This window comes from Salmo salar, chromosome 05, assembly GCF_965601325.2.
Source record: "Salmo salar chromosome 05, fSalSal1, whole genome shotgun sequence".
NCBI lineage: Eukaryota > Metazoa > Chordata > Actinopteri > Salmoniformes > Salmonidae > Salmo > Salmo salar.
In genome coordinates this window covers 75,201,039-75,216,148 of record NC_138295.1, presented here as the reverse complement: position 1 = coordinate 75,216,148, position 15,110 = coordinate 75,201,039, and the positions used below count along the sequence as shown (strand labels likewise).

The following is a 15,110-nucleotide window of genomic DNA, read 5'->3' as shown; positions in this document are numbered from 1 at the left end:
GTCCATCAACTGTAAAAATGGAACGTGACAGAACCAGTTACATCTGAAGTATCTGATCAAACATGAATTCTAGAAAAATACATTTGTTTTTTAACACAGCAGCCACCTGCATATCATCAGGTAGGCCTACAGTATATGCACTTTTACAAATGTATTCTATTTTATTCTATGATATTGTTATCACAAAATAGATTTGTGTTGACTGTGATTAGGGCATGGGAATATAAGAACGTCTGTTAGGTTACATTAACAAACTAGGCATGCATGGCTCACCGCAGACCCTCAAACCAAAGACTGGCCAAACTCAAGTTTCAAAAATGAATTCAAAGCCATTGTAGAATGACTCTATAGCCTAATAAGACATTTTTCATTTCATTATTATTTAATTCTAAGTAATAAAGTAATTGTATATAGCCTAAATGCAAAATGTATAGGCATGTTGTTAAAGTGCTGTTGTTGAAATGCTGAGCTCTCCTGCCAGCCTGTAGCATGTCACAAATGCTTCACAATTGATTTCTTAAATGGTGGCTTTAGCTAGATCACTGGACAATATTTTCGTACACATCATTGCCTTTTATGTAATTCTGTTGGCTGAGAGTCTCTGACTACCAAAAGGGACCAACATTGGCTGCTATTTGTATATAAAACAGTTCTCCAGAAACTCCCTAGCTACCTCACTTCTTAATTGGAAATAAAGCCACCAGATTCGCTCTCAAGACTGGATAGTTCTAGCGGTTCCTCTGGTCTCCACAGAGTTCGGGAAGATTGCCTTTTAGTTATTGTGCCCTTAGCGCATGGAATGACATGCAGCCCACTTTGAGGCTTGACTCTCTGGTCTCGAAGGGTCAGGTTGGGAATTTCATGAGGAATGTGGTGAAGGAGAAATTTACTTGTTTTGATTGATGTGTAATTTTATCTGCTGCTTTAGAATTTGATTTGTTGAAATGTGAAATTGTAAATTGATTGTGTTTTGATTCTGATTATGTTGATTTATTGTTCCCAGGGCAACCTTCAAAATGAGACCCTGGTCTCAATGGGTTTCCCCTGGTTAAATAAAGGTCAAATAAATAATAATAATATAGCCTAAATATTTTTATTTCTTAGGCTACCCAGCTTGCTCCTGACTGATTTAGAGTTAGTGTATTATTTAATAGCCTGTTGACATTTTAGACGTTAATTGATAGTGACAGAATTACACATTACTTCAAAGTAACATTTTTGTCTCCTCAGCAATAGGTTGTAGTGCATCCTCTGAATGTCGTAGAGACAAACCAAAGATATCCCATATGCATCATAGTCACGACTTTCCCCGGCATTTTACAGTTTGTTTAAAGCTTAAAGTATTGCAAACTAAAGTATTGTTATAGATCGCTGTATATAATAAGGTCCACAAAAGCTAACAAGAGGTAGGCCTATGCTTTAGCTATTTTCTTTAAAACTTCTTCGGGATCAGTGTCCCGTCCACGGAACGGTTGAGCTAACGTAGGCTAATGCGATTAGTATGAGGTTGTACGTAACAAGAACATTTCCCAGGACATAGACATATCTGATATTGTCAGAAAGCTTAAATTCTTGTTAATCTAACTGCACTGTCCAATTTACAGTAGCTATTACAGTAAAAGAACACCATGCTATTGTTTGAGGAGAGTGCACAATTTTGAACAAAGTTATTAATAAACAAATTAGGCACATTTGGGCAGTCTTGACACAATATTCTGAACAGAAATGCAATGGTTCATTGGATCAGTCTAAAACTTTGCACTTACACTGCTGCCATCTAGTGGCCAAAATCTAAATTGCACCTGTGCTGGAATAATACATTATGGCCTTTCTCTTGCATTTCAAAGATGATAGTACAAAAAAATACAAAAGAACGGTTGTTTTTTTTCTTTGTATTATCTTTTACTAGATCTATTGTGTTATTCTCCTACATTCCTTTTACATTTCCACAAACTTCAAAATGTTTCCTTTCAAATGGTACCAAGAATATGCATGTCCTTGCTTCAGGGCCTGAGCTACAGGCAGTTAGATTTGGGTAAGTCATTTTAGGCGAAAATTGAAAAAAAGGGGCGGATCCTTTAACAAAAGTCACAATACCCTCACATACCCCCTCAACTCGAGCACTGGTTTTAACTTAACACATCAAGCCCTTTACTGACACAGATATTTAAGGAGTGCATGGTGACTGAAAAAATTGGCTGATAAAATCTATGGATTGTAGACTAATTTTGTCTATCAAACAGGTAGACATACCTCTTATTTCTTGAATAGGAAGAAATAGGCTCCAACACAAAGCCTTCTTGTTGTTAATAGCCTAAAGTCAAATTAAAATCAAGACTGTTAAAATTAATTAGGCCTTCTCGAATTAGCATTTCAACACCCATGCACTGTCCATGCCGCCACTTCATAGTAATGTATGTAAATTAGTGAAATCTGGCTTATTGTGAGGTCAATAGCTCTGACAAATAGCTTCACTATGGGCAACAAAATACACTGCTCAAAAAAATAAAGGGAACACTAAAATAACACATCCTAGATCTGAATGAATGAAATAATCTTATTAAATACTTTTTTCTTTACATAGTTGAATGTGCTGACAACAAAATCACACAAAAATAATCAATGGAAATCCAATTTATCAACCCATGGAGGTCTGGATTTGGAGTCACACTCAAAATTAAAGTGGAAAACCACACTACAGGCTGATCCAACTTTGATGTAATGTCCTTAAAACAAGTCAAAATGAGGCTCAGTAGTGTGTGTGGCCTCCACGTGCCTGTATGACCTCCCTACAATGCCTGGGCATGCTCCTGATGAGGTGGCGGATGGTCTCCTGAGGGATCTCCTCCCAGACCTGGACTAAAGCATCCGCCAACTCCTGGACAGTCTGTGGTGCAACGTGGCGTTGGTGGATGGAGCGAGACATGATGTCCCAGATGTGCTCAATTGGATTCAGGTCTGGGGAACGGGCGGGCCAGTCCATAGCATCAATGCCTTCCTCTTGCAGGAACTGCTGACACACTCCAGCCACATGAGGTCTAGCATTGTCTTGCATTAGGAGGAACCCAGGGCCAACCACACCAGCATATGGTCTCACAAGGGGTCTGAGGATCTCATCTCGGTACCTAATGGCAGTCAGGCTACCTCTGGCGAGCACATGGAGGGTTGTGCGGCCCCCCAAAGAAAAGCCACCCCACACCATGACTGACCCACCGCCAAACCGGTCATGCTGGAGGATGTTACAGGCAGCAGAACGTTCTCCACGGCGTCTCCAGACTCTGTCACGTCTGTCACATGTGCTCAGTGTGAACCTGCTTTCATCTGTGAAGAGCACAGGGCGCCAGTGGCGAATTTGCCAATCTTGGTGTTCTCTGGCAAATGCCAAACGTCCTGCACGGTGTTGGGCTGTAAGCACAACCCCCACCTGTGGACGTCGGGCCCTCATACCACCCTCATGGAGTCTGTTTCTGACCGTTTGAGCAGACACATGCACATTTGTGGCCTGCTGGAGGTCATTTTGCAGGGCTCTGGCAGTGCTCCTCCTGCTCCTCCTTGCACAAAGGCGGAGGTAGCGGTCCTGCTGCCGGGTTGTTGCCCTCCTACGGCCTCCTCCACGTCTCCTGATGTACTGGCCTGTCTCCTGGTAGCGCCTCCATGCTCTGGACACTACGCTGACAGACACAGCAAACCTTCTTGCCACAGCTCACATTGATGTGCCATCCTGGATGAGCTGCACTACCTGAGCCACTTGTGTGGGTTGTAGACTCCGTCTCATGCTACCGCTAGAGTGAAAGCACCGCCAGCATTCAAAAGTGACCAAAACATCAGCCAGGAAGCATAGGAACTGAGAAGTAGTCTGTGGTTACCACCTGCAGAACCACTCCTTTATTGGGGGTGTCTTGCTAATTGCCTATAATTTCCACCTGTTGTCTTTTCTATTTGCACAACAGCATGTGAAATTTATTGTCAATCAGTGTTGCTTCCTAAGTGGACAGTTTGATTTCACAGAAGTGTGATTGACTTGGAGTTACATTGTGTTGTTTAAGTGTTCCCTTTATTTTTTTGAGCAGTATATTTTGTTTTCATTTAAAATAAATTATAGCTGTAGCAAGCTTAACTCTGGTCCTCCTTCTCGTCTTAGCGCTCTCCCTCCTAAACGGAACAGAACATCAGTAGGCCTAGTCCGCGCGCACAGATATTGCATTTATTTTTTTACAAATGACATTTTTTCAGGAAAAAGCCTTTGACTCGCCTCCTGAAGTGCCACTGTACACATCACAGCCATTGGTTAGACAGCACAAAAGGCTTTATGTCTACATCAGCAAGAGCAGGGCAGGCCAGGGCTCATGATTGGAATAGCCTATCCATTGCTGTGTGTAATACAGTATAGCCTAGTTTTGCACCATCCCAGCAGCACAAAACACAGGATGGAAGTACATTTTCTTAGAAAGTGCCTTCAGAAAGTATTGACACCCCTTGAGTTTTTCTACATGTGTTACAGCCTGTATTAAAAAAATACCCTATAATGTCAAAGTGGAATTATATGTTTCTAAATGTTTACAAATGAATTCAAATAAAAAGCTGACATGTCTTGTGCCTTTAAGTTTTCAACCCCTTTGTTAAGGCAAGCCTAAATAAGTTCAGGAATAAAAATGTGCTTAACAAGTCACATAATAAGTTGCATGGAATAATAGTGTTTGACATGATTTTTGAATGACTACCTCATTTCTGTACCCCACACATACAGATGCAGACACGGGAGGCAGATGGTTTGAGTCTTTGATATTTATTAAACAATCCAAAAGGGGTAGGCAAGAGAATGGACGTGGACAGGCAAAAGGTCAAAACCAGTTCAAAGTCCAGGAGGTACAGAGGGACAGGCAGGCTCGAGGTCAGGCAGGCGGGTATGGAATCCAGAAAACAGGCAAGGGTCAAAACCAGGAGGACTAGCAAAAACAGAATAGAAGCAGGAGAACGGGAAAACACACTGGTTGACTTGAAAGACATACAAGACAAACTGGCACAGAGAGACAGGAAACACAGGGATAAATACACCAGGGAAAATAAGCGACACCTGGAGGGGGTGGAGACAATCACAAAGGCAGGTGAAACAGATCAGGGTGTGACATCCACCACAACCTGGAAATGAATTGACCTTTCAGCAGGACAATAACCTAAAACACAAGGCCAAATCTACACTGGAGTTGCTTACCAAGAAGATGGAATGTTTCTCAGTGACCGATTTACAGTTTTGACTTAAATCTACTTGAAAATCTATGGCAAGACTTGAAAATGGTTGTCTCACGATGATCAACAACCAATTTTACAGAGCTTGAAGAATATTGAAAAGAATAATGGGCGAATGTTGTACAATCCAGGTATGCAAAGCTCTTAGAGACTTACCCAGTTAGACTCACAGCTGTAATCACTGACAAAGGTGCTTCTACAAAGTATTTTCTCAGGAGTGGGAATACTTATCTAAATGAGATTTCTGTATTTCATTTTCAATTAATTGGCAAAAATGTCTAAAAACATGTTTTCACTTTGTCATAATGGGGCATTGTATGTAGATGGGTGAAAGTAAACAATCTATTTTAACCCATTTTGAATTCAGGTTGTAACACAACAAAATGTGGAATAAGTCAAGGGGTATGACTACTTTCTGAAGGCACTGTAACTTTGCCCTGTGATTCTCAGAGCATGCGCTTCATATAGCCGATAGTATAGGGTATGGATCATTTGATTGAGACCACACTAGGCGCACTCTATTGCGCGCCCAGCAGAGAATCAGGTATGAAAGGCAGTATCGGGCACACATCGAGATATAATAAGCAACTAATTCTCAAACACAGCAATATGACATTTAATTGATTACAAATTACATGACCCTCCCCTGGACTAAATAAAACAAATATTAAACCCTCCCCTTGAAAAAGTACAACCATCCCCGATTTTCCTCCGGGTAACAATTGTGTACATTTCAACCACTCCCTTATGTCCTTGAATGCCACATGATTTGAATGAACAGAGGAAAAACATCATTCATCAGTAATGTAATATTAGACAGGCCTTTTACCTTCTGCAATTACATTTAAAACCCTACTTGATGGATCTGTGTTGACCCTCAGCCATGCATCTAAAGGATAATATCTCTGAGGGACTGGGATTGAATAAAGTGTCCTTCTGTTTCTTTAACTCTGGAGTTAATGGTCACATCATACAGAGGACAGAACCATAGTATGGTGATATAACTGATAGAAATTTATATTTATATTATATTATTTCAATCGGATGTTATGACTAAACTTTGTATTGAATCAAATAATGAGATTATTAGAATAGTTTGGGACGAGTGGAATCAGTTTTAAACATGTCAATTATTACATACAGTGCATTCAGAAAGTATTCAGACCCCTTGACTCACATTTTGTTACGTTACAGCCTTTTTCTAAAATGGATGAAATAAAAAAAAATCCTCTTGAATCTACACACAATACCCCATAACTACAAAGCGAAACAGGTTTTTCGAAATGTTTGCAAATGTATTACAAATAAAAACAAAAGTATTCAAACCCATTGCTATGAGACTCGAAATTGAGCTCAGGTGCATCCTTTTTCCATTGATCGTCCTTGAGATGTTTCTACCACTTGATTGGAGGCCACCTGTGGTAAATTCAATTGATTGGACATGATTTGGAAAGGCACACACCTGTTTATATAAGGTCCCACAGTTGACAGTGCATGTCAGCAAAAACCAAGCCATGAGGTCGAAGGAATTGTCCATAGAGCTCCAAGACAGGATTCTGTCGAAGCACAGGTCTGGGGAAGGGAGGGTACCAAAAAATGTCTGCAGTGTTGAAGGTCCCCAAGAACACAGTGGCCTCCATCATTCTTAAATGGAAGAAGTTTAGAGTAAGCTTAGAGTAGAGCTGGCCGTCTGGCCAAACTGAGCAATCTGGGGAGAAGGGCCTTGGTCAGGGAGGTGACCAAGAACCCAATGGTCACTCTGACAGAGCTCCAGAGTTCCTCTGTGGAGATGGGAAAACCTTCCAGAAGGACAACCATCTCTGCAGCACTCCACCAACCTTTATGGTAGAGTGGCCAGAAGGAAGCCACTCCTCAGTAAAAGGCACATGAAAACCCACTTGGAGTTTGCCAAAAGGCACCTAAAGACTCAGACCATGAGTCACTGGTCTGATGAAACCAAGATTGAACTCTTTGGCCTGAATGCTTAGCGTCACATCTGGAGGAAACCTAGCACCATCCCTACGATGAAGCATGGTGGTGGCAGCATCATGCTTTGGGGGTGTTTTTCAGCGGCAGGGACTGGGAGACTAGTCAGGATCGAGGGAAAGATGAACGGAGCAAAGTACAGAGAGCTCCTTGATGAAAACCTGCTCCAGAGCACTCAGGACCTCAGACTGGGGTGAAGGTTCACCTTCCAACAGGACAGCGACCCTAAACACACAGCCAAGAAAACGCTGGAGTGGCTTTGGGACAAGTCTCTGAATATCCTTGAGTGGCCCAGCCAGAGACCGGACTTGAACCCGATTCAACATCTCTGGAGAGACCTGACAATGGCTGTGCAGCAACGCTCCTCATCCAACCTACAGAGCTTGAGAGGATCTGCAGAAAATAATGTAAGAAACTCCTCAAATACATGTGTGCCAAGCTTTTAGTGTCATACCCAAGAAGACTCGAGGCTGTAATCTCTTCCAAAGGTGCTTCAACAAAGTACTGACTAAAGAGTCTGAATACTTATGTAAATGTGATATTTCTGTTTTTTTTTAATAAATTGGCAAAAATGTATAAAAAAATGTTTTTGCTTTGTCATTATATGGTATTGTGTGTAGATTGATGAAGATTTTTACATTTTTATCAAGTTCAGAATAAGGCTGTAATGTAACATAATGTTCGAAAAAGTCAAGGGGTTTGAATACTTTTCGAATGCACTGTATATTTAAAAGGTATGCTACATGGTATCTCTATATAATTTAGTTTGATTACCTCCATTTTTCTAGCCCTGCATTGTCACGTTGGTATGAAGAGATTCGGGAGACAGGTGCAGGAATGCGTAATAGGGTTTTTTATTAAGCCCAAATTACGGCGTGCTGTGTAAGGGCACGGGGACGAAGACCAAACAAACACGTAACAAAACACAGGGTTGAAACTTCGGCAGCTGCAAATGGGCCATCCGACGACGCCATAAATCAAAATCAAATTTATTTGTCACATACACATGGTTAGCAGGTGTTAATGCAAGTGTAGCGAAATGTAACGGGTCCGTCCGACGACGCCACTTCAGCAGCCACAACTGGACCGTCCGACGTTGCCATAACGGGTCCATCTGACGCTACTGGTCCGTCTGACGCCGCCGCAGCTTTGGCAGCGACAACTGGCCTGTCTCACGACGACGCAACTTCGGCAGCTGCATCGAGTCCTGTGATCGTCCTCGAGGCCGGCGTCGTTGTGCTGCTGGTGCAGCACGTCGGGGGGGGGCGTTACTGTCACGGAACCATCCGGAACTTTCATTACACACACCTGTCCTCTATTCCCACAGATTAGTAGCGTGACATGCATAAACAAGTCCATTGTTCTTCTCCCCTCTCTTAAATGCACCCACGCAATACTTCTAAACAAACTCCTTCACATATGTACACCTCCACCTCCACCACCCAGCCCCTAACCCTCCCACCACCCAGCCCCATATCCCCCCCAACCTCACTCCTCTCTGTCAAACAACAATATTTGCTCATCTGCATCAAAGAGCCACAGGGTTTTGTTGGGTGTACAGTACAGTCAGTGTTTGAGTCAGACACAGACAGACACGCCGTTGCTACAAGGAGACACACAGAGAGAGACTGCCCAACGAACACACACAGGGAAGGGGAAGACCTGAGAGACTCACAGACACGCTGACACAGACACACAAATAAAAGTATGAGTGCAAACTGGCCTATCCTTCTCTGCTTTTTTCTCTCTTTTTCTGTCGCTCCTTCTTCTCGCCTTCTGTCCCCCTCCTTCCCTCTACATCTCTTTGCTCACTCTCTCTGGCCATCCCTCTTTTTCTCACTGTCTCTCTCTCTCTGGCCATCTCTCTCTCTCTCTCTCCCCTCGTCTGCTATTGTCATAAATACCATAAAACCGTGGGTATGAGATCTGTATTTTCAGTTATGTTGTGTTCTTTTCTGAGGGGTCAGGAGGAACATCCTCTCCTCTAGGGAACAAAAAACTTGTGACATAGACTCTAGTATATAAAGCATGTTTTTATTTGATATATTATATCTGATTATACACACCAAACTGGATATAAATACAGGCGTCATCGTCACCATGCAAAGCATTGCAGAGTTCATTACAAAATAAAAGTCCAAACCCAACATGCAGGTATTGCTAATAAAAAAAGGTCTGACTTTAGGGGTGCATATCAAACTTTAAGAGTCCATGACACGAGGTCCTCTCTACCCCTTCAAACATCATTCTCTGTGTCAATAAACAACTTTTTAAAGAAAAATCTCCAAATATGTCATGGCCAGTGACAATCAGTGGCTGTTCAAAAGCAAAACATTTTCTTTGATGGCATTCCAGACTGATAGAAGTGCGTTGTCATTTTACTGGAAATGCACGGGACCACTAAAGCCCCCTAAATGATAACATAACTCAAACACTGCTTCCCTGTTGTCATACTCCACTCATGGCCCGTATGTGGATGTGTTCTTGTGAATTCATACAATCAATGAGATATTTCTCAAGTGTTGAAGCTTTGGTATTTTCGCTCAGCCATCACATTTTTAATCTCCAAATAGGAAATATGGTCCAGTCACAAACGTGCATACAAGGTGCTGTCTTTGGTACAGTTCTTATGGAGTAACAATCACACAGTGAAATGCCCTTTGATATTTCAGGGGGAGATGGGGTGTTTGAATCGGACAGTTTGTAAGCAGCCCCCCACCAGCCCCCAGAGCAGTCTATTATACCGGACTGTGTGTTGTCACGAACACTACTGCGGACTGCTCTTGCGGCAGAGCTGATTCGCTGACGTCGGTGTCTGCCTGTTCCTCCGTTGTTTCCCCCCTGTGAGCAGCGTGTAGAAGAATGGGTTCACGCAAGAGTTCCCATACGTCAGCCCCGTTAGGATCCTGTTCACCGTCACCTGGGTACCCACCGGTACTGTCCGCAGCATGTCGGGCCGGTATAGCGGCAGCAGCTGCCACACCCAGAAGGGCAAGAAACAGGCCCAGAAGGCCAGGACTATCCCCAGGATGAGGAGCAGGACCTTGGGCCTTGGGGCCCGCGGAGGGTAGGACATGCTACCCCCACTACCACTGGCCCAGGGCCGGGTCTGGGACACCCAGTAGAGACGGCCCAGAGTAGCATACAGCGCCCCGATGGCCAGCCCCGGCCCTATCATACTGGTACAGAACAGCACGCTCATATAGACTTTGGAGCTCTGCTCGTCCCAGGCAGGGACACACAGCTGTCCCTCATCTCCGTCCTCCAGGTGGAGGGTGATCATCATGGGCAGGCTGAGGGCCACCGCCAGGCCCCAGGCTAGGCCCACACGGAGCAGCCCAGAGGAGGGGGAGGACGAGGTGGCCAGGGGGTTGGCTACAGCCCGATAGCGGTCCAGACTCATGGCGGTGAGGGTGTAGATGGAGGCGTGCAGGGTGATCAGGTCCAGGCTGAAGAGGAGGCGACAGCCCAGCTCCCCAAACGCCCAGTCAGCCGCCAGGCTGTCGTACACGATGAAGGGAGCCGTGAAGAGGTAGAGGAGGTCCGCCAGAGCCAGACTCAGCACCTGGAGATGGAGGGAGGTGGAGGAGGAGGTGGGAGAGGAGGAAGGGGAGAGGGAGGGAGGAGAGGAGGAGAGGCAGGATGGTAACGGTACTCCTCTCCCTCCTAAACAGCAGCTAGAACATCCTCGCCTCCTTCTGCCTCTCCTGCGTCTGATGAGGAGACCCATGGTGTAGAGGTTCCCCCCAATGCCCAGGAGAGCCAGGAGGGACAGGAGGAAGCAGAAGAGAGCGGTTGAGGCCAGGCTGGGGGAAGGAGAGATGTATGGAGAGGCGGAGGGGAAGGAGGAGTTGGGGATGAAGGGGGAGGTGTATAATGGAGAATGTGAGGGAGGCAGGGAGCTAGAGAAATCCATACTTTTTAGTTGAGACTTCTGTAATGGTGGTGGTGTGGAGGTTAGCTGGGTTTATATAAATGTCAGAGGGAGAGGAACTATTCTCTTGATTCCACTTGGCTGGATGGTGGATGGGAGGGTTTTGGTGGTGGACAATGGTAAGAGTGTGGGGGGGGCATAGGAGATGGGGAACATGGTTGAGAAAGGGAAATGGGAGAGGAGAAAGTTATATGTATTAGCATTGAAACACAGAAAATGGCCTTCTGAAAAGCATCTACAGCATTTAATGATTTGCCACACAACTGTATTCTGCCTCTTTTTGGCCATTTTGTTTTTGGCATATGGATTAATGTTCTGTCAATGTATTGTATTTGTGTAGTAGTCCCAGTAACAGGCAATTTAGAAAGGCATCATCACAGAAGTCGTTGTATTGGCAAAGCTTCAATTCTAGATATGTCTATAGTGCTTTTTTCACACTGGCTTTTCTGTGTAGGGGTGTAGAGCCAATTGTAGGTGATAAATGTACTGATGAACCCCCTGCACTCCTGTTAAGGTCGCACCGCTGGTTGTGGGCAACAATTTCATGGCAACGAAATGTGGAACCGACGCATACAAATGTTCACCGCGCGCCTCATGAAGTTGAACATGAGGCAAGCAAGCTGACGCGTTTTTCGGCCCTTTCCAGATTTATGTCTACGTGCACATTTGCGCACCGGGGGCACGAGAATGCAGAGACTCCGGCGTCAAGCTGTCACCACATTTTTTACTTAACAGAACATATTCCTCACCAGTTTATGAAATTCCATCGGCTTGCTACACCGCGGTGGCTGGGGATAGGAAGAGCAAGGCAGGAGACAGAGAGAACCCATGCTGTAGGCAATAAAATATCATGTTTTGTTTGGCAATCGGTGATTTATTAGGGCATAAAATGAGGTTTGAAACCCACTGTTTCATTAAACAAAACATTGCGATATCTACATTAGGCTAATTATAATAAGTTAATAATGGTTATAAACACACAAGTATAGACTTGTTTGCAACGTGGTTTCCCATAGGTGAATCAAAATAACCTATCCAACCTAACTTATAGCTCTCGGTGTAGTGGTAATTGTAGTGATTGTAATTGTAATTGTACGCGGTAACGTCAAAGCAGATCGAGGGGGTAAAACTGGAGTGCAGAAAAAAGCCTATGACACATGTTGGCTCCGCCAGGACCGGGGTTAAGAGCTACTGTTGAACTGTGGAGGGCATGCCGAACTCCCGCTGTGGCCCATGCCCCACCGGGTTTAACGTGTCCCTTAAAATAACATCTCTGTTAATATCTCTAACAAATGGACATTTCATTCAGACTGTTGCATTTTTACTGGAGGTTTCTTTCCTTAGATTGTTACTTAGATATGTAATATTTTAGCCTAATTTTGCTTTCTAAAAATATTAGGCCAAGGCTACCATATCATAATCTAAAACGAATAGGCTATGCCTTCTAAATGTAGGTGACAGGTATTATTTTGTGAAAATATTTGTGCAAGCTCCAAATATAACATTTTGTCAGAGAATATAAATTACGTTTGAATTTAATAAAATGTTTGACAAACAGGCCTAGGCCTACGGTAAACACAGTGACATAAACATATCTGAAATGACTGACTGAAGAGTAGAGTAGGCCTAATGATGACTTGTTAATTATTGATAATAATAATTTAGGCTAAATGGTCAGATGAATAGGTAGCGTATTAGACAGCATTAGACAATTCTTCCACAGAAGTGGATATCCAAGACCAGAGCTCTTTATTACAGACTGCTCTAGCCGAGACAACAAATACACCTTTTTGAAGTAGGCTATATAATCTGTTGAGTTGTCTTTACCTTATTCAATCCAATTCCGATAGTTGCAAATAACATCATCATCCATTTAATTTTTCTGAATGTCCGATTCAGTTTCCATTAAAAAATCCACATAGGCCTGTAGTTGGTCCAGTTTTTGTCTATAGAAAAAAATAGATATCCTCAATTCTTTATTCGTTGTCAGACAGGTGATGGTTGGTGGATCTAAAGCTGTTCCTCCTAACTTTGTGCCTCGCTATGCTATGTTTCCTCTCCTCTCCCTCCTCATAGTGTGGCTCTCGCCCCCTCGGCCCAGTCTCTGGTGTGTCTACGAGTCCACGGGAGGGGAAGGGGGAGAAACAGATGCGCTCACAGCGTAGAGAGAGAGAAAGGGAGAGAGAGAGAGGTCTTTCAGCCATCACTCATATATTGGTGGCACATAGAGTTCCATACTTTGGCTGAACATTTGTTGTGGTTTGTTTTATTTATTATATTGGACATCTGGTTATATTAGTCAGTTATTAAAGGTCGTGGTTAAAGTAACTATTATAGCTGTCATTCATGCAGCCTATAATCAAGTACTTACAGTAAATGGTTATTGTCAAATGGTGAAAGTTTGGACACTCTTCAAGCTTACCTAATGCATATCTAGATAATATTTATTCTATTCTAAATTGAAATAATGAATCCATTTGGAAATGTAACATTGCTTGCTTGAATGAGTGTGTCTTTCAATACTTTAGGTTCATATGAAGTGTTCTGTATTTACAGCCTAACATAACATTATATATTATGTTAAAAATAATGGGCTCCTTTACACTTGAATTGGGCTTTCTTGTGTTACTATGTGCGTTTTTAGATTAGTTGTATTAGCTGGAAAGAAAATGGGAGGGTTGAACATTGTGGTTGCATGATCATGCATGTGAAAATTCAATATTTTGATATAATAGGTTCAATATTTTTGAGCCAGGTCCAGATAAACGTCCTGGAAAGATTTCCCCACAAAATTCAAGCATTTGACCATAAATGGAATCTGAAAATCCGACTGCAGTACATTGCAGATGTTATTAAGTCAGGGATGTATTACCATGATGTGTAAATGTTAAAAGTCCTCCATAAAGTATATAATTATAGATTCATATCAGCTGGATGCTTTGGTCTCAGCTGTGATTCCAAGAGGAGGAAAAGCTGGGATCTGGCATTTTGATGAGATGACTCAGCAAAAAGATTACTGTTGGAGGGTAAAAATAATACCAACCTTTCAATTAAGAGATCAAGAACATCCCTTTTAAAGCCAAATAAATATTTATCTTAAGAACCCTTTACTGAAATAAAAATCTATTTTATTTTATATAGGATGTTATATTACTACAAATACTGAAATGTCCCATAGGGCGGCGCACAATTGGCCCTGCGTCGCCCGGGTTAAGGGAGTGTTTGGCCAGGGTATACCGTCATTGTAAAATAAGAATTTGTTCTTAATTGACTTGCCTAGTTAAATAAAGGTTAAATAAAATGTAAATAAAAAATACAGCATCGCCTAGGTCAAGACATACTAATGATTTTCACTGTGAATCAGTGAATCACTTTGAAATGAATTATGCAATATTTCTCCTGCCAGTGCAATAAACAGTAGGCTTAATTACTTTATAACAACATGACACAAAAATGAACAACACAAGAACAAAACCAATGGTGAGTACACTAGACTAGAGTACAATACATATTGTACAAACATTGTTGCTATGAATGAACTAAATTGTGCATTCTTCATTACAGACATTACGTTACTAGGGTTTACTGGACATGCACCTTCCAGTAAGAATCACAATGACGCACGAGAATAGTCTTTCAGTGAAATTTACACTCGTGTGTTTCTTCAATTACAAAGTCAATCACTCAATTGGGACTGAATACTATAAGGTGAAGGGCGGCAGGCAGCCTAGCGGTTAGAGAGTTGGGCGAGTAACGGAAAGGTTGCTGGTTCGAATCACAGTGCCAACAAGGTGGGAAAATTCTGTTGATGTGCCCTTCAGCAAGGCCCATAATCCTAATCGCTCTGGATAAGAGCATCTGCTAAATGATTCAAATGTAAAAATGTAACTTTATCGACCCCAAAAGGAATCAATCCTCAATTGCACCAGCCAATCCACCAGAC

At 42.8% G+C, this 15,110-nt stretch overlaps 1 protein-coding gene across 1 annotated transcript; it reads right to left on the bottom strand.

Annotated features, from left to right (window-relative positions):
• Positions 1-9,251: 9,251 nt before the first annotated feature.
• LOC106605804 (urotensin-2 receptor-like) lies at positions 9,252-13,262 on the bottom strand. The gene is made up of 2 exons (XM_014201749.3): positions 12,995-13,262; positions 9,252-11,248 (listed from the first exon to the last, which is right to left on the bottom strand). Exon 2 carries the CDS (start codon positions 11,147-11,149, stop codon positions 10,001-10,003), a length of 1,149 nt encoding a protein of 382 aa, XP_014057224.1. The 5' UTR covers positions 11,150-11,248; positions 12,995-13,262; the 3' UTR covers positions 9,252-10,000.
• Between the last annotated feature and the right edge of the window lie 1,848 nt (positions 13,263-15,110).

What these genes read in the sequence shown, in the direction of transcription:
- LOC106605804 (XM_014201749.3), bottom strand. Translation starts at nt 11,149, where the DNA reads ATGGATTTCTCTAGCTCCCTGCCTCCCTCACATTCTCCATTATACACC.